Raw genomic sequence first — 21,388 nt, 5'->3', positions numbered from 1 at the left:
CCCCAGCCCCGCTCTCCACCTTCAGCCCCAGCCCCGTGCTGCCTGGCTCCCCGCCGCCTGCTCTCCCGCTCCTCACGTTGGCCAAGACACGTCTCCTGCTGGGGAGATTTACAGGCGGCGTTAGGGCAGGACAGGTCTGACACTGATTGAGTCACTTATCTGCCGCTGCATCGCACTGACATCCCTGACAGCCGCTCCCCCAGGTACCGATCCGCACACCGGCACTTTATTCTGGCACTTTATTCTGGGCGAGGAAGAGCTGTCAGGGCTGCAGCTACACCGCCACCTCCATCGAAGCTGCCAGCCGCACTTTGTCGCTTAAGGAGCCTCGTTAGCGTGCGCTTTGGGAGGGGACCACTGCTTTGAAGGAAGGGTGATGGCAGCAAGATTTCACTTGCTCTGAAGGTGCTGGGGCTCAATGGATCGCATTCTGTCCACCAGGGCACCCATAAGCAAACACAAAAAGTGTTTCTGATGTGTTTGGCCCCACTGCGCCCACCGGTGGAGGCCCCTTGTGATGCCCTGTGATGGGCTGGGGGCTTGTGGGCTCCTGCGCCAGCCCCCCCAGATGCCCAAGCTGGGAGGCCCTGGCCTCCTGGGTGCCCTGGGGCTGGCAGGAAGGAGCGGGCGCCTCACCAATGCCGCCGTGCTTTGAGCCTCCCCAGCCCCACATGCAGCTCACACCACATCTGATGTGGTGTTTCCTACAGAAACAACAGCCTCTGTGCCCTCCCTGGCTCCGGGGAGGAGAAGCCATGTCATGGGGAGGATGTGTGTGGCCGTGGGGCGACAGGCAGCCCAGGGCCATGCACCTCCAGCCGTGCTGTGGTTTCCCAGGGGTTTTAGACTGCCCAAAGCTCTCAGTTTGATTTTCTTGTTGTTGTTCTTCCATAAACAAAAAAAGCCACTGAGACATAATCTCTACCATAATGTTTATTAAATAGTAATTTTAAAAGGTTTTTATACAAATCATATAAACACAGTTTGATTTTTTCTTTTTTTTTTTTTTTTTTTTTTTTTTTTTTTCTACACCGAAGAATCACAGTAAAAGCTCTTTAAGTCCATAAGTCCTGGCTCAGCCAGTGAACGGTCAAACACCTTGAACTGCAAACCTTGGAGAAGTTCCATTTCTGCATATAATTTCTTAATGGTTTAATTCCCATGCTCAGCCCCAGCACCTTCCCACAAAATGAAATCACTCTGCGCTGCAGCCTGCCTGCTGGCCACACGTCCTCACCATCAGAAGGGTGTGGAGGCAATGGCCCATTTCAGCAAAGGCATTAACACTGATTTCTCTTTTTTTCTTCTGAATTTCACAAAGGGAATTGAGATCAGCAAACCTAAAATATTTGCAGAGGAGGATGCAATGAATTGAATGCACTGATGACCTTTTTTTTTTTTTTTTTTCCCTGTTGAAGTTACAATCAAACACAGTTTTCTGTAGTAGAACAGTAAAGCACCCAGCAGAGGTAAGTGAGGTATCGGCTTTGCAGCATTATCAGCCTGCTCCTGCCCAGCAAGTGCACGCGTGGTCCCTGCACCACCTGCCAGGGGCCAGCGGGACCTGCGGGGCAGCCGCTTCCAGCCCCGTGCGCAGCTTCCCCAGGCCCACGCCAAGGTAGCGCCAGGACCAGCCGTGCTCTCCTGCCCCGGATCAAGAGATACAGCAACACGAGTCAGTCCCACGGAATAAGTCACGTACACGATACATACAGAGAATCCACGTGCGTGTGCAAACACACTATTTCTGAATATACGTATATACGAACTCTTCTCTCTGTACGCCTACTAGACACCATAACGTTACCTTTTTAATTATATATTTTCACCTATTGTTTGCCTAAGTTGACTTTTCTACTGTATGGTCCTTTTCCATTCATCCTTCCCCTTTCCTGTGATTTGAAGGGGATAAAACCATCGAGCAGCAGCAATCCAGCTTTGAAATGGTCTGGTACATTTCCTCTTACTGCCCACATTCCTTCCGTATAGCAAAACACCCATGTAGAATTTGTACATGAAGAATGCCAGAAGAAATAAGGTGACTCGAGAAGAGAATCTGAGATAGGCTTACTGCCATTCCTGTCGGGCACACAGTGTGAATTAAAAAAATAAAGGACGGTGTGTGTCTGAGTCTGTGTGTGTGTATGAAATGTGGATGTCTGGCTGACACAGCTGCTAGCATCTGCTTCACCAGTAAAACATGCATACTTCTGAGAGTGGGTAAGTCTTTTTTTCCCCCTAAAAGCTTACTGTCTGATGGAGCTTTTCATGAAACACTAGACAAATGTTTCTATTCCCACAGCAGCAAGGAGCATCTGTGGCACTGTCCGTGTTCATCTCCTCTCCAGATGTTGCTGGTCTCCCCAAACACCTGGCCTGCTGCAGGATGTGTTTGCAGGGACTGTGTAAACCAAGCTTCGCAGCACATCACACCTACAGCGCTCCGCAGATAGTAAGGAGAAAAAAAATCCATCCCCAGCCCATAATATTATGCTAGGCAAAATGTAAAACCAGGACATTACAGGTATTTCTGAAGAGCTCCTGAAAAAAAAACAAACAAATCCAGTGTGCTGGAAAAGTTTCTTCCTTATGTATGTGCAAGCTGATACGGGCAAGCCATCTGTACTAACCTGGAAATGAAGGCATTGGTTTGGGGCCCAGCATTTGAACTCTTCTCCATCAGTTTGTTTTCCAAGCACTCCTCTCCACAGCACAGCTGGGTGGGGAGGGAGGTGTCGGCTGTGGACAATGTAGCCAGACCACTTGAAAGTAGAAGGACCAGGCTCCTCGGCTGGGCTGTGCCCAGCATCGAGCCATGAAGAACAGCGTCTTGCCGGGGAAGGATGAAGACCTCACTTGTTGTTTGATACAGCACTGATCATCAGATGGAGGAAAAATACTTCTTCTAAGGCACTTGTTTAAACTAAGACAAAACACAGCTCAGAAATAAAACTTCACGTTTTGCTACTGACCAGGAGTGGTGCTGCTCTACTCTGAAGGGGATGAGAAGATGGCAGCAATTTGGTCCATAGGTGCTGGCGGTGCCAGCTTGTGCCCTGCAGCCCCAGGGAGCAGGGGGCACATGGCGGGGCTTCCCAGGGCGTTGGGCACGGCTCCGGCCCCTGTTACCCTTCGTCTTCCCTCCCTGGCACCTGTGGGAGGCCTCGGCGCCGTGTCTTGAGTCCAAACCCCAGCAAAGCCCCCTTCTGAACGCCTGAGCGCAGGGAACCTGGCAGACTCTGTCTTTTGTTTGCTGCAATTTTCTCATTGTAACAAAAATAAAATAAAAAAAATAAAAAAAAGGAAAAGAAAAGGGGAAAGGAAAAAGGACAGGATCAAGAAGGGCGGGAGATTCAAAGAAAGGCCTTCCTGATGAAGGCCTCGGCTGTTTCAATCCAAGATTTGGATTTAATAAATGGCTCTTATTCACAAATCACTTTAAGGCTCTTCAGCTTCTCTCAAAGAGGTGCTTCTACACATAGGGTTCCTTTCTATTTTATTTCTTAATGACTTAGAAAGCGCTGCTGTTACCATTGACACCAAATCCAGCATCCTATCTCTCCCCCCTTCCAGGAGAAGGAAAGTAAAAGGTAACAACAGGCTTTTACATGCAGGACTGGAAACTGCAGCTTCCCGGGTTTTGTATGAAGTGCACAAATCCTACAGCCAAACCAGTATCTGGACAGGGTCTAAAATGGACAGGGTCTCCGTGTGCGCATGTGTGTCATTTCTAAAGACAGGGTGGTTGAAGAAAGCCCTCAGCCTTCTCAGCAACTCATCAGAGAAAGGAAGTGGAAAATAACAATCAACAACTAGTTTCTCACATCCAAAGGGTAAACCAGCCTCCCTCACGACGTCTCAGCCACTCACATCAGCAGAAAATGAAGATGAACCAACAAACAAGGGTCTTGGTGCCCCCTTGCCCGGCACAGTCCGGTTTGCTGGGACGCCCACTCGATCCTGGTGGAGTGTGACCCGCAGGCGGGACCTGGCAGTGGGAGCAGTGCCTCCCCTCGCACCTCCCGCGCCGCTCGTTTCCCATTATGGCATTCAGTTCCCATAGAAAACAGCAAAAAAAGTAACCCCCTGCCAGCCCACCTCACCAGGTGCAACGCCAAGGGTGATCCCCAGGGCACCCGTCAGGCCTCTGAACAGCACTTCTGGTGGTTCATCTTGACCTTGTGCTTGATGCCATCGTACAGCTCAAAGTTGTAGTTCTCCAGTGTGGTGGAGCTCCGCGAGGACAGCCCTGCATACGAGCACGTGCAGTAGAGCAGCAGACCGGCACAGATGGCCCCAAGGAGGACGCCGAGGGAGCTCATCGCTATGATGGTCACCAGGATCGGATCCAGGGTGTAGAGCCAGCTTTTTTCTTTGTCCAGCTTTGAGGTTCCTGGAGAGTTAGTAGAGAACAGTGTGTCGTTCCTATCCGATCCAAAGTAATCTGCAGTGGAATGGGCACTTATTATCCAGGGATCATTTTTTTTTTTTCACCTTGAAGCATTTCTCACTTGGAGCTGTGAAGGCCTCACAAGATCATATGTACCCCCCATGGCTACATTTTGGCAGGGCTCTCTAACCCAGGTCCAGAATTACTATGAAGCAACTAAATGCCAAGAATGTTAAGCTCCCTAATTCCATTTTACACCTCAGGTTATGTTAATGGCATACTAGCATTTTACACCCACTGAAACTCTGGCCCCTCAAGTGACAATGGGTTCAAAACTATGGCAACAACCTGTCACAGATCCCAGACTTAATTTTCTCCATTTACAAGTCAAAATGCCACACAAGCAGCAATTAATGCTTGAAAGATCAGTTCCACTTGTCCTAACACAAATACAATATATTGACTTCGCAAGGTTGCTTGCTGTTGAAAAAGGAAAACAAGAAAAGAAAACTAATGTCTTTGTCCAGACACTAAGCCACCACTTCAGTGCATGTTCTCAAGCATGGTCTAGCTCCTAAACCTCATTAATGCTGAGGTTTGTGAGTAACTCTAGCATCTAATGCTAAAACACAAGCTCCCCAAATAAATAGCCCAGGTGGCTTTTCAGTACCAACCGGTATCGTCGTTGTCTTCAAAGTCTTGCTCAGGGATCGGAAAGTCATCCTCCATTCTTGGGAAGTTCACTAGAACAACAAAATGGGAAGTGATGTTTGTTTAAAGAGGCCTTTTGGGGGCATTATCGCCATCGGTCATCGGACTATGAGGCTGGCCAGAAGAAAACAACAGTTAAACTACTGCAAGGCTCTTCCTCACAGAGGGAGGGAGAGCTCTTCCTTTTCCTCCGTTGGCCAAAGTCAATGAGTATGTTTGTGCCCTCAGGAGAACAGGGCCTTCCTGCTACATCACATTTCACAACTGCCAAATGACCAGCTTTTAAGATGAAAAAAAAAAAGTGAATGAAGTAAAAGAAACCAGATAACCTGAACAGCACTAAAATATTGTCATTGGTGCCTACATAATGGCTATAATTCACTATTAACATGCTCAAGGGTATTATCCTTATAACTTCGAATAGGATCTTAGTGCCTGTCATTACTTGCCATTAATGCTAGATCCATTTAGCACTCTCTACTTTTCATCTTTCTCCATACATCTTACTGGACACAGAGCTCCAATGACCCAGTTTCTCTTTGGGTTTCAGATAAATTCGTAATAATTTGAGGAAGTCATGTATCATCATTACATGTTTTAATGCAAAAGCTGGTTGAAATGGGGAGAGTGGCAAATGGGTATCCACATCTAGGCATTTATGTTAACATCTCTCTGATCAAATTCCTTTTAGTGATGACATTTCTTTTTATTGTTCAGCACAGATCAAGCACTAGTAACCAAATGCACATGCTGTAATCTGAGAAAAAAGCTATTTTTGTGTAGTCTTCCTAGCATTATCTCTATGTATAGCAACCACATTTCTTTTCATTTTTCCAAAAGAAAATGCCCTTTCATTTCGATCTGCTTAGATTTTTCAAGGCCGACTGTAACTCAGGGTGCTCAGCTGAGAAGGCACCTCCAACAGATCAGGAATGCAGAAAATCAGGGACTGCTAGAAAGCAGTAGAAGTCACATCCTTGAAATACTTGTGGTTGAAAACCAAGGCTATTTTGTGTCTTGTACGGAAACAGCAAGAAGAGTTTTATGAGATTACTTAAAAACAACTAAACCCAAAGAACATAACTTGTTCCTAAAAAGCCATACGTGAAGAAATTATTTGAAACCGTATATAAGAATACTTGTATGTATTTGCACAGAGCTTTAGGGCTGGGAAAGGCCTCCTGAATAATCAAATGTGTTTTTTTTTTTTGCTGTCAGGGGCAATGGTATGGGCCAATCCCTATCAGTGTCATTTCAAGGTTCGCTCTGCGAGCAGGGCGGCTCTGCTGAGTGCCGCGCTGCCCAAATGCCACCTTACTCTCTGCAGCCCTGGTGGCCACCCCACCTCTGATTCAGCATGACAGCATCTTGTGCTGGAGGGGAAAAACATGCATTGTTTTTGAGCACTGAACCACCTAGTATTTCTCCCATCCCATACCAGCTCCCTACCCGTGAAGCCTAAAGCTGCATTTCATTTACCTTAGCTTGTATTGGTACTGTCCTGGAAGCTGTGGCAAGCAGCAGCAACCCAGGGCATGTCAGCCTTGGTTCACTGGGGACTCCCCACCGGAGACTGACAGCAATAATCCCCTATCCCCTGCACTGGTGGCTTCTCAAATACCCATTCTTGCAGAAGTGTCCTTTGCCTTTCTCACTCAAAGGATTAAGGGATTTCTTTGAATTTTCAAGTGAACCTGGCAACACGAACAGACAAAACACAGCACTTGCCCCTCCTGATGCTGAGCTTTGCATCTGGTGAGTCAGGGAATTAAGCGACTATGCTGCGGGTAGTTTGTTGAGGAAACATAGGTGCACAACACAGGTTCTGTAAGCCCTCACTTTAGCAGCCATTTCACATGATTTCTCAACACTTCCAGAACTGACAGGCCCAGATGGCAACATCTTAGGGCTGGGAGAACTGCCTGAGGGCCTCTTGCAAACATTTAGAGCCGAACATGTGGAAAATAACTTGAAAGCAGTTCACACACAAAGCCGTCTGCCTCACTGGTCCTCAGCTGGAGGACAAGCCGTGACATTTTGCCATCCCACTGTGTCACCCGCATGGCCCTGTCAACATCAGCAGAGGCAGAAATTGGACCGCTGTGTGCCAGGGGAGCCCACGTACAGGGGAGCATCAGTGGGAAGCGTTTAGCCTTTCCATATTCTAGTGCCTCTAAATTTCGTCTGAGAACACTCTAGCAATTTGGAGCTTTTTTATTTCCCAGGGTAGTGTTGAGGGAAAGGCCAGAAAAAACAAAGTATCAGTTAATCAAGGAAAGAACACCAATTCTTCAAGCCTGAAAGAAAGGAGCACTGGGAAAACTTGAAAAAAGAGAATGCTTATACAAAAAACCCAGCCCCAAATCTATTTGCTCTCCTAGCAATTTTCTCAATTCCCTATGCTAATATGACTCCAATTTCTGCTTAAAAGATACCTTCCCCCTCACCGTTTCTCCTTTCTCCTCAGGCTGGTGGTAGACCCTTATTCTTCCATTTGCTGCGTGCCACATTATTGCTATTGGGTTGCGTGTTGTGTCACGCAGGGCTCTGCACTGCCCTTGGAAAAAAAATAACTCGGCTGGTCTTTTTCCATCCTGGGGTTTCTTGAGTCATTAACAAAATCAGATCTGGCTGCGTGACTGTCTGTGGGAATTGAAGCCGGTGGTCGCAGCACAGTTCCTAGTGGAGATGATACCCTGTCACAGAAAATAGCTTGGTATTTGTCATTAATTGGGCTGCTTTGTGACAAATCTCAGCAATATTGTCACAAGCGGCAGGCCATGAAAGCTGCCTCCCCCTGAAAGCAGTCCTAGAAAAGCCCTGCAAACTGCTGGGCTGAATGGGAAAAGTATTACCCTGGGCTGTGGAGAGCGTCCTTCTTATAGGGCAACTTTCTGGCATAATTCTCTTTGCATTTTAAATGTAGAGGAATAAATAAAATGAAAATAAAAAATACACTGGAGAAAGGCAAGAAAGTTAAGAGGATTCATATTTAAACTTGAGAGCTTTCTCCTGAGCGAAAGGCACGTGCTGAAGGATGGCCGGGCACCTAGCCCTTCATGCCGAAAAGAAGATGTTAGCGATGTCGCTGGCAACAGCTGGATGCTGAGAAAAGGCCGTTATATATTGGATTGGAGAGCACTGCCAGCTAACAGGCTAATTTATGGGACCTGAAAAAAAGAAAGATGAGATTCTAATCAAAGACAAGGAGCGTCCTAAGTACCACAGTGCTATAAGCTCACGTGGGGAGAGATGAAAGAATTAGTATTTGCAGAGATTAGGGAGCTTTAATGTACATCTCTTTGAAAACAGAAGCAATGGCAGGGGGACAGGGCAAGGCGGGTTAGGGGCCCGGCTGGTGTGCTTGGCACGACGCCAGCGGAGGAGGTCTGCGGCCTCCCACCACCACACACACGTCTCTGGCACGCTCTCCAAACCCGCCCATGCCAGCTCACCTCTACAAAGCTGAGGTGGGTGCATCACACGGCCTGGCACATCCCTCCTGATGCCAGCACCAGTGGTGCCCACAGCCTCAGGCAGAAACCCTTGCCCCAAGCCAGGAACTACACTTGGGCTGGTGCTTTGGCAAGGACACCCAAGTCCCAATTTAAAGAGCTTAGATGCATTCCTCCAAGACAAATGACCACCATTGAGAAAAAAATTGCTGTTTCTTTCTTGGCCAATTTTGCCTGGGTTAACCCCAGGCACCAAGTGCTGCCTCCTGCTGGGTCCCTGTCCACCACCATGCAGCCAGAAGCTACTGCTACCAGCCCAGGTGGAGAGAGCCTGAGCTTCACCCTTGCTCTTCTCCCTCTGCTCACTTCCAGCCCTTCTCTCCCCACAGCAGCAGCGCGATTCCAACACACATCACTTTGTTTTGACACAGCAAGGCAGCCACCAGGGCCTCGCCGTGACACGGCTCCTCTCAGCGCGGCGCTGGGAGGGTGGCAGCGTGCTTCCCGCAGCAGCGCCGGCACTCAGGCAGGAACCGCTCTTTGGATCCGTCCGCTCCATCTCCAGCTGAAAATCTGCCTCGCTTCTCTCTTCCCCAGCCCTCCAGAAACAGAGAACGTTTTTTGGTTTGCAAAACTCCCTGCCAAATTTCAAATTAAAATGTGCTTTGGCTAGAGCTCAGCATTAAGGAAAGCAAACAAGAACCCTCTCCTCCTCGATCCATGGGCCTCTGCAGAGGGAAAAATGCTGGCCCTTATCCTCAGATCTACATTGTGGGGGCACTGAGATGCCCCTTGCTGCCCTCAGGCTTCCCATCCATGCCCAGAGAAGGTGGGGAAGCACGGCTGGGCAGATAAGACCCCACTGAAAGCACTTTGGCGATGTGAAGCCGGGCTGGGTTTCTGCTGAGGAGGCCAACACCAGCAGGCAGCTGCCCTCCGGCGCTGCCCTCCAGAGCGTGGCACCCTGCCCTCCCTGAGCATGAAGACGGGTGCCCTGGTGTGGCCTAACCTGGCCCCGGCACCTCCCTGACACTCACCACAGCCACTGCCTCCCCCAGTGGCCAGTGTCCGGGCAAAAGCTGTCCGCTCCACCTTGTCCTGATACTGCTGCCACCCTTCCCGTTGCTATTTGTGTGTCAGGCAGCGCTGGCCAACGCCGCCCCTCAGGCCGGCTCTCAGGCCTGCACCGCTGCCATGGGCTGCCGGAGCTGCTGATGGAAGTGCTGTGGTCCAGCGCCCAGTGGCTGTCCAGCCTCGGACAACACGGGCTGAGCCGGGACTGGGCTTGACAGTCAGTGTGTTAACACAGGATTCCTAGAGGGGAGAAAATCCCAGCACAGCCCCACACAGCCTGGCTGCGACCTCCTTCTCCTGCCTTCACCAGCAGAGGGATTTCAACCCGCCCCTGCCCAGCAAAAAGCAAACAGTGCCCTTGCAGACACGGGAAGCAGCCCTGCGCCACGCGTCACCTTGCCAACACCTGCCCAGACCCCTACATGCCCGAAGCTGCCTGCAGAGGAACTTGTACTCCAGTCACATGAAGTTGCGTTTAATTTTTCTAAACAAAACATGTTAAATTTAGCTGCTTTTCTTTCCGTGATGTACTGCAGTCTGAGCAGCACCCAGCTCCCCGGTCAATCTGGCTGTGGTGCGCAGAAGGAATAATTAAACCCTGAACGATTCCTCCCTTTACGCCTGTTTACTTAACAGATTTTTTTTCCTCCTTCTTGGGAAGGCATCAGCCACTCCCTCCCTTCCTGTTTTTTGCATGTGCATATTTGTTTTGAATTTTGCTTGGACAGTCACTGAAGTGTATGAAATGCAAATTACAAGTGCACGGGCTTTGCTGTACAATTAGAGCAAAAAAAAAACTTCCAAACCTAGTTCCTCTACACCCCCCCACCCCGATGGCATGGGTCCTCAGCTTTGCTCTGTGTTTGAACAGCCAAAGAGGGGGATCGCAGCTGAATTATTATTTTGCTCATGGCCTGAATTCCAAGTAAAGCCACAAGTTTCACTGCACTGCTATGCTCAGTGCCAGGGTAAAGAGTAGGAGAGAAGGAAAATAAATGTAGGAGGGAAAGAATAACCTCTCAAAGTGGCAGCAAAATACGTTTCACATGAAACGTGATGCTGCTGCCTCTTCTGAAGGGGCAGAAGGTGCTCCTCAAGATGGGAAGGAGCAATGCTGCAGCAGAGGTTTCTGTAACAGGCTGCGGACGGGGGTGGAGGGCAGGCAGGGGATGGTGCACTCTTCCTTCCAAAGCTGGGCACTGTGACACTGCCAATCAAACACGCGGAGGCCCAGAAAGGGTTTTACAGAAGAGGAACGCATTGCAATCACCACCACTAGTTTTGGTGACGGCTTACCCATCATTTGGTGCTCGGGGGCTGAGCGCAGGGCTCAGCTGAGCCGGCAGCGCGGCTGCCCTGGGATGTCCTGTCTCGAGGGGCCCCGGCCGGGAGAAGCTGCACAGTCACATCGAGCCATTTAGCACTTAGCAACGCTAGCGAAATCCCCAGACGATCCTAAGCATCAGGCCAGCCTCCCAAAACTCCCACCAAGGACTGTTACAAATGTAATGGATCTAAAAGCCGCTGTTAATGGCCCGATCCTGAGTGCAGCGAGCTGGCGGGCAGGCAGCAGCTGTGCTGCCAGGAGCCGCGGGCCTGTGCCCTGCAGCAACGGCGGCGTCACCCGGCAAAAGGAAGCGGCCCTCACGCTCTGACAGAAAATGTCAGCTTCTGCAAGGCCGTTTTGTTTCAACCAACAGCATTCTCGTTAGCAAAGAAAGAAGAAGGAAGAAAAACCCCAGATATTTGTATAAAAATATCATTTTATTACATTCCACACAATACATCTTCAAAGAGTTTCAAATTTCCACAAGATATTTTTCACACACAGGCAACTGGGCAACGCTGGGGATGTCACGGCTCTAGGAGCGGGGGAGAACTGGGAGTAAAAACCTTGAAGTGACCTGTTTTGTCTTTGGTGATTTCAGTTTCAGAGACAGGGTGCCACACTCTCCTCTGACACGCCGAGGCACACTTGCTAAAGTCCACGGGGTGACCTGCTCTGAGGGGACGGTCTGGCCGAGGGAGATGGGACTCAAGGGGAAGGGCCCGGCCCAGGGAGCCCCGTTGCGGGGAGCTGGGTGGCAGCGCTCCCTGGGGCCCTTCTGGCTCCGCAGGGACAGGCACGGTGTCCCTGCCGCCTGGCAGGGCTCCTGCGCGCTTTGGGGAGCACCCACTGGCACAAGTGGCCCTGGGCTGCTCTGCTTTAGAGGGAGATGAGGGGGGTCCTGCTGAAACCGCCCGGTGAGCAGCATGAGGAGCTCACGTGGGCTGCGTGGGGTGAGAGGGGAGCGTGACACCCGCTTCAGCAGAGATCCCCTGGGGACACGGCTCCGCCACAAGAGGGCTGATGCCACGGACATGCAGCAGTTTGTGTCTCCACGTCTTCCCCAGACCAAGAGGAAGCTCAAGACAGCAGGGACAGTGAGGGAGCTGCGTGCCGGGATTCGCTTTATGCAATTTTCACGGGCAGGGGAGGCGTGGGGAGTGCTGGCAAGTTTAGGAGGGGGAGGAAACGTGATCGCTCACCACAAAGGAACACCAACAAGAGGGAGAACCTCGCTCACTGGAGGTACATTTTTTGCCTGCAAACGGATCAGTTAACGATTTGAACCACTTTTGCATGTCATGGTTCAGTAATTTACATAAGGCATTTCCACGACAGTTTGCCGGGCCGTTCAACAGTCAGGGGCGCACTGAGGCAGCGGCAACGGCCGGGCCGGGGGGGCCCCGGTGTGCCTGCTAGGCTTTGCTTAGTAGGTGTTACCGACGCTTTAAGAAGCAGAACATTAGCAAATGCAAAACTAACTGACATTCTAGAAAGTCAACTGGCAGTTTTTATGATTCAGCAGCTATGAATTGGGCAGAGGAAAAAAACAAAGCCAAAACCCAGAAAGGGGATTTACACTTGTCCCTTCAACGATTCTAGCAGAAAGACAAGGAGGAGCCCTCTCCCCCTTCCCTGTGTAAAAGCAAAACCGTCAGCACCCAGAGCGAGGACACTTACAAAATAAATAAGCCTCCAACTCTCAAGAAACTACAGTATTTAGCATCCACCTTAGACCTGCTGAAGTCTATGTGTTACCCTAAGGCTGGCTTTAACAAATACAAACTAAACATTCAATATGAGCTTCTCTGATATAAGGCAACTTGAAGTAGATTCACTTGTGGGTGGGGGAAGAGGAGGGTCAACCCCCGCTTCCCAACAATGGCTGTGTTATCACGTTGGCTGCAGAAAGAATAAGATGGAGAGATCTTACTGTTCGGACGTCTATGAACCTCTCAGGATTCTTCTAGCCATCTGAGGTGGACATTCCTACTGTCCAGCCTGGCCTTCTCTTCGTATTTTGCACCCGAGACATTAACGCTATCAAACAAGAAACCCAGCCAAAGCTACATAAGGCAACAAAAAAGCATTGCTCTCTTCCCCAAGTAAACAAATCAGGGTTTTAGCAATAAATGTGTCCCAGTCCTTCCAAGGGGAGGCGGGAAGGGGGGGGGATATAAAATAAAATAAAATTAAAAAAAAGAAAAGCATTCCCTGTGCAAGTAGAAGCAATAACAAGCAAATTAAAAAGGGGCTGTTTCTAAATATACATTCAGTCAGTCAGGCAGACGCACGCACTCCCATGCACACTTACACACACCCAGACCGAGCACACGCGCGCATGAGCCGCACACACACACCCAGGCTCGCCATCAAGTCTCCTTGCAGGTTGCCTACTGGGAGGAGGAAAAAAAAAAAACAAACCAAACAAGCCTACCAACAAAAAATACTCCCCAAACAAACAAAACAAAACAAAAAGCCCACCCGGCACCCCAACAGTCCTCGAAAAGGAATCGAAAGGGAGCGTTCACTTGTGAAGTGAAGGGGCGGTGTGTCTCTTCTGGCGATCCAAGATGCAGCATTAGTTTAAAGTTTGTAAAAGATTCGGGGAGGGCTGGGGGACGGAGAAGGGACAGAGATGTCTAAGAGTTCACACGTATGCTAGGTAAGGAAAAAAGTGCAAAACTGAGGCAACGTATTTGAAGTCTTAGTTTCTGTCTGTCTGTCTGTTTTGTGTTTTGTTTGCGCTCTCGTTCCTGTTCGGCTCTCAGCAGCGCGAGCTGGGGTCTTGCTCTAGTTTTATGGTTAGGGTGGGCTCCACGGCCACGGGGGCCCCGTTGGCATAGTGGGAGGTTTTGTAGGTGATGGAGTGATCACTCTTCTTGGCCGCATAGCGGAACCGGTGGTAGTGGAGCACAAGGGCCAGCGCGACGGAGACCAGCACCACAACAGCACCTCCGGCGGCAATAACGTAATACCAGTAGGCTGGGATGGGCTGCACTGACACCGTGTCCACTGTGGGCTCGGTCCCTGGCAGGAGGGTTGCCCCTGGGGAGGAGACACAGAACAGGGTTGCTAGGTGGGAGGCATGCAGACGCACAAACAGAAACACACATGCTTGCAAGAGTACAGCGCCGAGCAACACCAGGTCCCGGGGCCACCTCCGGGTACGGGGCGTGCTCCAGCGGGGCGTGCAGCCTGGTGTTTGCCGAGCCGCGTGTCAAAGCGCCTTTTTCTTCCCTTTTAATTAATCAGCCTGGCTGGCTCACAATGCAAATTCCATATGCACGCTATTATTACTGTTATTTCTGGCATCAACAAATGTTTTTCTCCCTCTTTTTTTTAGCCTTCCCCAGATCAGCCGCCTGGTTTTGTCTCCGCATGGCAGATGTTGTCAAGCAGTGACAAAACTCATCACGTTTCTAATTGGAGGAAGAGCGTAATCTCAGATGGCCAAGGAAGTTACTGCAGGAGACTGGGAAAGAAATTACAGGGAGAAACATTTGTTACTCTTATGGCAAAGACAGGGAGGAAGATCTCTTTCTGAACGTGCTCGGCACACAGACCTGCTCTCACTTCTCACTAGGTGCCCCATTCACAGGCTCACATTTAATTACTGATCTAAAGCAGGGAAGGAGGGGTACAATGATGCACGATGATGCATGCTGACTTCCTGCAACGGCGTGGGCTGCGACATTCCACATGAGAAGCTCACGCTCTCGGCAGCTCAAGCAAGCCAGGACCCCAAATTCACGCAGGCAAACGCAACCTGCCCAGCCCGGGCTGGGAAAGTGGCTGCCTCCGGGGTGCGGGGGGACGCAGCGCGCGGGCTCAGCCCAGGCAGGGTGAGCCCCTCCTGCAACCGCAGCGTGCTGGGAGGCCGGGGCATGCCGCCGCTGCTGCCCGGGTCATGCCGGGACGGGCCGGCAGCGCACATCTGGTGCTCAGACGTGTGGAGCCTCGCTGCCAGCCCGCAGCAGCACGCACGTCCCAGGCAGGCGCGGGGAGGGGAGCGCTGGTCTGGTGTTTGTGCTTACGCCCACGGCTGGAGAGCGGCCGGGTGCTAATCCTGCCGCACGCACTGCTCAGACCTCCCCAGCTGTGCTCCGCACGTGGGGGTGAGCTGTAAGGACCTCGGGAGAGGTGCACCTCTGCACCGCGTTTATTTACCGCTACTTCCAGGGGGATGGAGTCCCCAGGGAAGCCTTCTGAGGGGCGCGGGCTTGCTCTGCCACAGGGCACAGGCTTCCTCAGCAGGCTCAGAAGATGCCAAAGGGAAAGAACAAAATGGTGCAGGATGGACCTGGCTTGGAAAGCAGCAAAGGCATCTGACCGCCCCCCCTGCACTGCCCTACCTGCACAGCCACTGGCTGCATGGTCAGGACGATGATGGCTTTTGTGCTGTTGCTAGCTGATGAGAATAGGCAAAATAATGCTTCCTTGGCTAGTTACAAGGCTTTCCTCCACTCCCCACCTTCCCAAAACCTGGCCCCAGGGAGTGAAAATGAGAACCAAAACTGCACCCGGATGCGTAGCTAAAACACCAAAAAGAAAACCCCAGAAAACAAAACCACCAAAGAAACCCCCTAACCAAAACAAAGAAAAACCACATGGACAAGACAAACCCTGCTTTTACAAAGCAGGAGGCTGGGAACCACCCACATATTTGTCATTGCAGGCAAGAAATTTGGATGTCTCATGAGAAGCTTGTGCCACCCTCACCCCGTCTCACCTCAGCCGCCCCTGTCCCTCCTGTGTCGGGGACCAGGCTGTGCCAGTGCTGGGCTGACGGATGGAGGCAGCAGCCCCCCACCTCCTCCTGTCCCTCTGCCTGCTGCCCCGGCACAGGGGTGCGAAGGCACCATGTCCCCACCGCCTCGCTAAACATCCTGCTGCACCCTCACCCGACTGCATGGGGGGGGCGTGTGGGACACCCCTGACGGGGCCAGGACGAGCGTGTGGGACAGAGACCGAGTGTCACTGCCAACCCGCCGCTGTGTCCCGCTGCAGACACAGCCCCACCGGGTCGGTGCACGTCTCACCACCATCCCTGCTGGCTCAGCGACACCTTGCTGGAGCCTGACAGTGCCGGTGCAGGGGGAACACCGCAGGCTCGCTCTCAGAGCAGGGGCTGCTTGTGTTTACACTTGGTGACAGCCTGCGCTTACATAGCACCTTCCTGCAGTGAGAGACGTACAGACCATGACCTCCCGCACGGCTGGTACGCACCGGGTGGGAGTATGAGGGGAGATGTGCCGTGGTACGCAGCCTGTGCCCCCGACCCTTCCCTGTGCATCCCTGACTGGTGCAAGGCAACGCGGTGCACCCGGATGATTCCGCTTGTGGGGAGGATCCTCCGGGGGCTCTGGAGGCTGCCTCCAGCCCTGGATGACCTTTGTTCCTCTCTGACCCGCTCCTGATGTCCCGGTGCCACGGCTGGGAGCAAGCCCGAGGAGTGGTGCATTCACCGGGGCAGCTGGACCTGGCCTCGGCCCCCACTTCCGCACCTCATGGCCCTGCTGGGGAGATATCAGTGTCTGGAGAGTTCATTTAGCAACTGCACTCATTAAGGAATCACACTCGCTTGTCTCCAGCTCTTAACAAAGCCAATTCCCAACATTAACGATTGTTCTTTACGCTGTCAGCCACTAAATATAGCTGCCAGTCCACTCAGCACAGAGCTGATGTTATCTGCTCTGTTTTTACTGGCTCTGCTGCTTACTGAAAGTTTTCTTTTATATCTGTGGAAAAGTTCTCTGCTCAGGGAGATGGAAAAAAAAATCTTCATAACTTAATACTTTTTGCCTTCCGCCACACACACACTTGCCCTTCCTCATCCACTCGCTGGGGCTCTCGTCTTAACAAAGCAATGCCTCTCTCTGTTCCTGTCCACTTGGTGGGTGCTCTGATTAAGGCATGACTTGCGACACAGGTCAGGGGAAACCCAGCTGAATCCCTGCAGCCTGGAGGGCTTTACGTGGGTGTGCTGTTGTGCTCACACCTTCAGCCTGGCCAGGGCCACCCTTCCTCTTCCCGGCACTGAGGACTACGGGTGGCGATTTCAGAGATGTGCAACAGATGTGAAAACCCAAAACAAACAGGAGCAAAATTCACCCTGGGAAACAAGGGGAAAATCCTCTCCAGAGAGCCTCCTAGAGCAGCCTGCCCTGCTCTGCCACTGCCGTGTCACAGCTCGTGCTCCTCTCCAAAATCACTGACATAAACCACTGCAGACAAGCAACACAGCTGGAATTTGTATAGGCGGCACAGATGAAAGCAAGCGTTAAACTCTTCTAATGCAAGTGCCACAGAACCGGTGTCAGCCCCAACCCCTTAATTGCTACCTGCCATTTCTCCAGGGAGATATCCCTGCCTTGACTCTGGGACACCCCGTGTGGGAGAATCACCAGTCCCAAAGGTGCGTTCTCCCCACAGCCTGTCTCCACGCTTCCTGGAAGATGTCTCTCATTTTTAGCCTGCTATTTATCCAACTCCTTGCTGCCTGCCACTTGTTATGCCTTTTCTTTCAGGGTGAGATGCATCAACTCTCAAATGGAGCGCAGTTTAAGCACACTTGACTGGTCTTCTAAGATCCCGACCCACTAGCTGGAAGATATTCCTCCCACACAATTCTCTTATTATTTGCTTTGTGATCCCGGAGCCTGCCAGGTGCGTGTTTTCAGCTTTGCTCCTGAGCCACAAGAGCAAGGATTTGTTATTTTTAATGGCATCTGACTTTTTCAGCTCAACATGTAATTGTAGGAGTGGGGGCTACAGAACATCTCAATACTTCCTTTGCAGGCTTTCCTCTCAAGCTTTTTTCCTATAGCCAGGGATTTCTTCCCCTCCTTTTGCCCTCTCCTTCTGTTGGGCATCTCTGTCTTCACCTCATTCACATCTATCATGCTTTCTCCAATCTTCATCTTTCATTTTCATCTTTTCCCTCTGCATTTTTCTTTTCTCCTGCTCATTCCATCCCTCTGTCCCATCTACTGCCAAGAAACACGTGTCGGCAGACTCTGGGGCAGACTCCATGTCAGGACACAGGAGGAGGTTCAAACTGAAGATGACGCACGTTACAAGCCCCAAAAGGTGAGGATGCTGTCTGCAAAATAGGTCCCAGACCAGGCCCAGGAGAACACGGAGAGGTGGCTTGAGTGTGGAATGGTTGTGAGGCTTTGGCTTCTAGCTGAGAACATTGCAGCAGCTTTTCAGTAACACCACAAGCAGGATAAATAAGCAGCCTACCAAAGAGCAAGCCCAAATTCCTAGTTATTACGAGTGTAACACACAGAATAAAAGGACTGTGGTGTTTTTACCCTGCTGGGCAGCTGAACTCCACCACAACCACGCTCTCACTCCCCCTGCTCAGAAGAAGAAGGGGAGAAGAAAGTACACTGGAAGGAAAATGAAGGCTCATGGGTTGAGGTAAGGATAATTTAATTAAAGAGGAAAGGAAGAGGGAAAAAAACAAGCAAAGGCCATGCGGAAGCACAGAGAGAGAAAAAAAGAAATTCTCTACTTCCCATCAATGAGAGATGTTCAGCCACGTCCTGGGAAGCAGGACCTGAATACACAGAGCGGTTGTTTGGGAGGACAGACGTTTTCATAATGAGAGCCCCCCATCCTTCCCCTTCCCCACCTCTTATTGCTGGGTGTGACACCACACAGTACCGAATATCCCTTTGGTTGCTTTAGGTCAGCTGCCCCAGTGATGTCCCCTCCCCAGCTCTCGCCCACCCCCAGCCTGCTGGCTTTGGGGTTTTGGAGGGAGTCCTGGTGCTGTGCCAGCACTGCTCAGCAACAGACACAGCACTGGTGTGATAGCAGGGCTGTTGTAGCTGTGAGCGCAGAGCACAGCACTCCGTGGGCTGCTGCAGGGAAAGTGAGCTCCATCCCAGGCAGGCCCAGCACAGCCCCATGTGTGTGCCCTCGCTGGCAGTGCCCCGATGGCTGCCCCACAAGGTCCCAGGGAGGGAGCTGCTCCCTTGCCATCGGTCCTGGTGCCTGCTTTCCTGTTACTGCCACAGCTCCCAGCGCACACACCTGCCCAACGCAGCCTTCCCCCATACTGAAATGCAGGTGCTTGTAGGGCAGAGCCCAGACGTATTGCACAGACCATCAGCAGAGCAGGGGACAGAACGAGTAAGGGCACCGTGACCAACCGAAAGCAAAGGGCACGCTGACCAAATGGGCAAAGCAACTTTCGGAGTTAAGGGGAGCCCCAAGGTTGCTCTTCATCACAGCCCATCCCCGGATGCATTCGTGAAGGGGCAGGAAGGAAAACAAAATCCAGAAACCAAAACAAGGGAAAAACCCGAAAGAGACTAAACTGAAAGAGACTAAACTGATCTTTCCCTCAAAGCAGACAGCTTTTCCCACCCCAGAGCAAGACAAACAGCATCCCCACTGCTCAAACAGTGAAGCATTTTTTCTGAATTACCCACCTTTTATCTTACTCTGTAGGTTGAATCAGAGAAATGCCAGTTTCTATCCTTCAGGCTAGAATTAAGCTATTAAATGCACCATTTCACCTTGTTTTCCTTTTATTGACTGTCACCTTCAGAGCTCCTCACAGCAATTTGCTCTCCCACTTCCACCTCCCAACTCCTTTCCCCTTCCAAGCAGACCGACCCCACCATCCTTCACCGGCAGCTCAAACATCACCCCTGCCAGAGCATCCAGGAACTAGAGAACAGCCTTCCTCCATGCTAATGTAAGTCATTGCCACCTCATTTCACTTTTAATTGGCTACTATTTTTGTTTAAATAAGTTGATAACTTTCCTTTATTCCTCTGCCTTCACATTTTGGGCTTTGCTGCTCTTCAGGAGGCCAGGTACCCCTGATGGCAGGTTTCCTGGCATTGCTCAGCCCCAGGACGGTGGGACTTGTCTGTTTGCCTACTCCCCGTCACCCAGCAAGAGCCAGAGGGTGCTACCCTCTGCTGTAGCACCAGGAGAGGTTTAGCACACACTTGCCATTTCACTGCTTAGAACATTTACTTATTGTACAAGCAAGCACTTAACTTTCCTTTGATTTAAAAGCCCATGCCAGCAGAATGAAACCACAAAGAGAAGTGCAATTTTACCTGGAAAGTAGAAGTTCTCACCTGGGAAAGCTGTGATGGGTTCTGCAGAGGAATACAAAAAATTAGAATTAGAGAGGGGGACATTACAGACAAGGCCACAGTTCACATCTCCATTGATTTGCAGCATCCAAAAGGAGCAGGTGTGTGGCTGTGCCCCACAGACTTGGGAGCAGAGTAGGGTGCTAGCCAACCCCACCACAACAGGGAGAAACCTTGTCCTGGTCAAGAACTGACTGGATGCAGAAAGCTTCGACTTGGACACAGACTTCTGACAAAAATTTGTGTTAGGTTGACGGTCATTTGGATTCAGCTGGTTTGCCTGAGTCATCTGAAGACAATCTGGCCCAGTAATGAAACTCTGAATCCCCCTAAAATTTCCAAAAACAGTTCGGTTTCTGTCTCGACTCTGGCATCATTATTCACATGGGAACTGTATCATTTCTGAGTACCCATGCCATGTTTCTCTCCATCTCACTGTACCAATAAACAAAGGAAGTGATTTCTTCTTTTTCCAAGATACTTTGAACAAGTAATCTATTACAAATTACTGGATCTGAAAAGCAATAATCAGTGCTTATTACTGATTACTTTCTCGCAGAAGTAATAGACTTCTGATTATTTTTAGATTACTTCTGCATTATGCCTGTGAGTCACATAAGCAGACTCTGGCTCTGCTGAGTGCTATGAAATCATCACTCAAGTTCAGAATGAGAAGGACACTTTTGTCAAAGGAAAAAATTATTGTGACTTATTAAAGTTCTTTCACGCTAAAAAGGAATCAGATTACTTCCCAGGGTTACATCTGAAAAACAGTAGCCTGTACTGGAGTCAGTTATTCTCATGGCTGTGACAGAGAGAGCAGCAATGTAACTCTACTGCTTCATTATTATTTTGGTGACATCGGAAATGACCCGTGATTTATGTTAAAGTTTGCAGTGGAAGCTCTTTGTTAGAAATGATCTGAAACAAACTATCCTTATTGGTTTTAAGATTCCCATTTAACTTCCTAGAATGGGAGAAATAATTTAATGTAGCAGTTTGGTGTTATTTTTAGGACAGGGAATGCTTGAAACTTTATAATTTATTAATGCATTTGTTTTGAAATACTAAGCTTTACGTTCATGAGGCCCGAGATAAAATAACACTGCAGCTAGGTGAATTGCTGCACTCAAAAGAAGCTAGATAGGAAATGCTCTTTGTGTTAATCATCAGTCTTGCTTCTCTTTAATGCCATAGAAGGCAAGGGATTAAAACACTGCTGTCAAGCCTTAATACAGGGAATTTGACATACGGAGCATTAGCTCCTTTGGCAGATAGGAGACCGGCAGAGTTCAAAGCATCA

General features: G+C 50.3%; 1 protein-coding gene across 7 annotated transcripts in view; it reads right to left on the bottom strand.

Moving 5' to 3' along the window:
• Positions 1–995: 995 nt before the first annotated feature.
• The window catches only part of NRP2 (neuropilin 2), an 86,661-nt gene continuing 66,268 nt past the window's right edge, over positions 996–21,388 (bottom strand). Inside the window, exons 15-17 of one of the 7 annotated variants that reach the window (XM_035331217.1) lie at positions 20,047–20,088; positions 5,065–5,133; positions 996–4,444 (exon numbers count right to left, since the gene is read on the bottom strand). In XM_035331217.1, coding sequence (XP_035187108.1) covers positions 4,140–4,444; positions 5,065–5,133; positions 20,047–20,088 — 416 coding nt within the window. In that variant the 3' untranslated portion in view covers positions 996–4,139. Of the gene's footprint in view, positions 4,445–5,064; positions 5,134–13,149; positions 14,006–18,483; positions 18,525–20,046; positions 20,089–21,388 lie in introns of those variants that run through there. The other 6 variants (XM_035331219.1, XM_035331218.1, XM_035331220.1 and 3 more) reach the window with 6 other exon arrangements.

The sequence above is a fragment of the Oxyura jamaicensis genome, chromosome 7, assembly GCF_011077185.1.
Source record: "Oxyura jamaicensis isolate SHBP4307 breed ruddy duck chromosome 7, BPBGC_Ojam_1.0, whole genome shotgun sequence".
Taxonomy (NCBI): domain Eukaryota; kingdom Metazoa; phylum Chordata; class Aves; order Anseriformes; family Anatidae; genus Oxyura; species Oxyura jamaicensis.
This window is presented reverse-complemented; position numbering and strand designations above follow the sequence as displayed.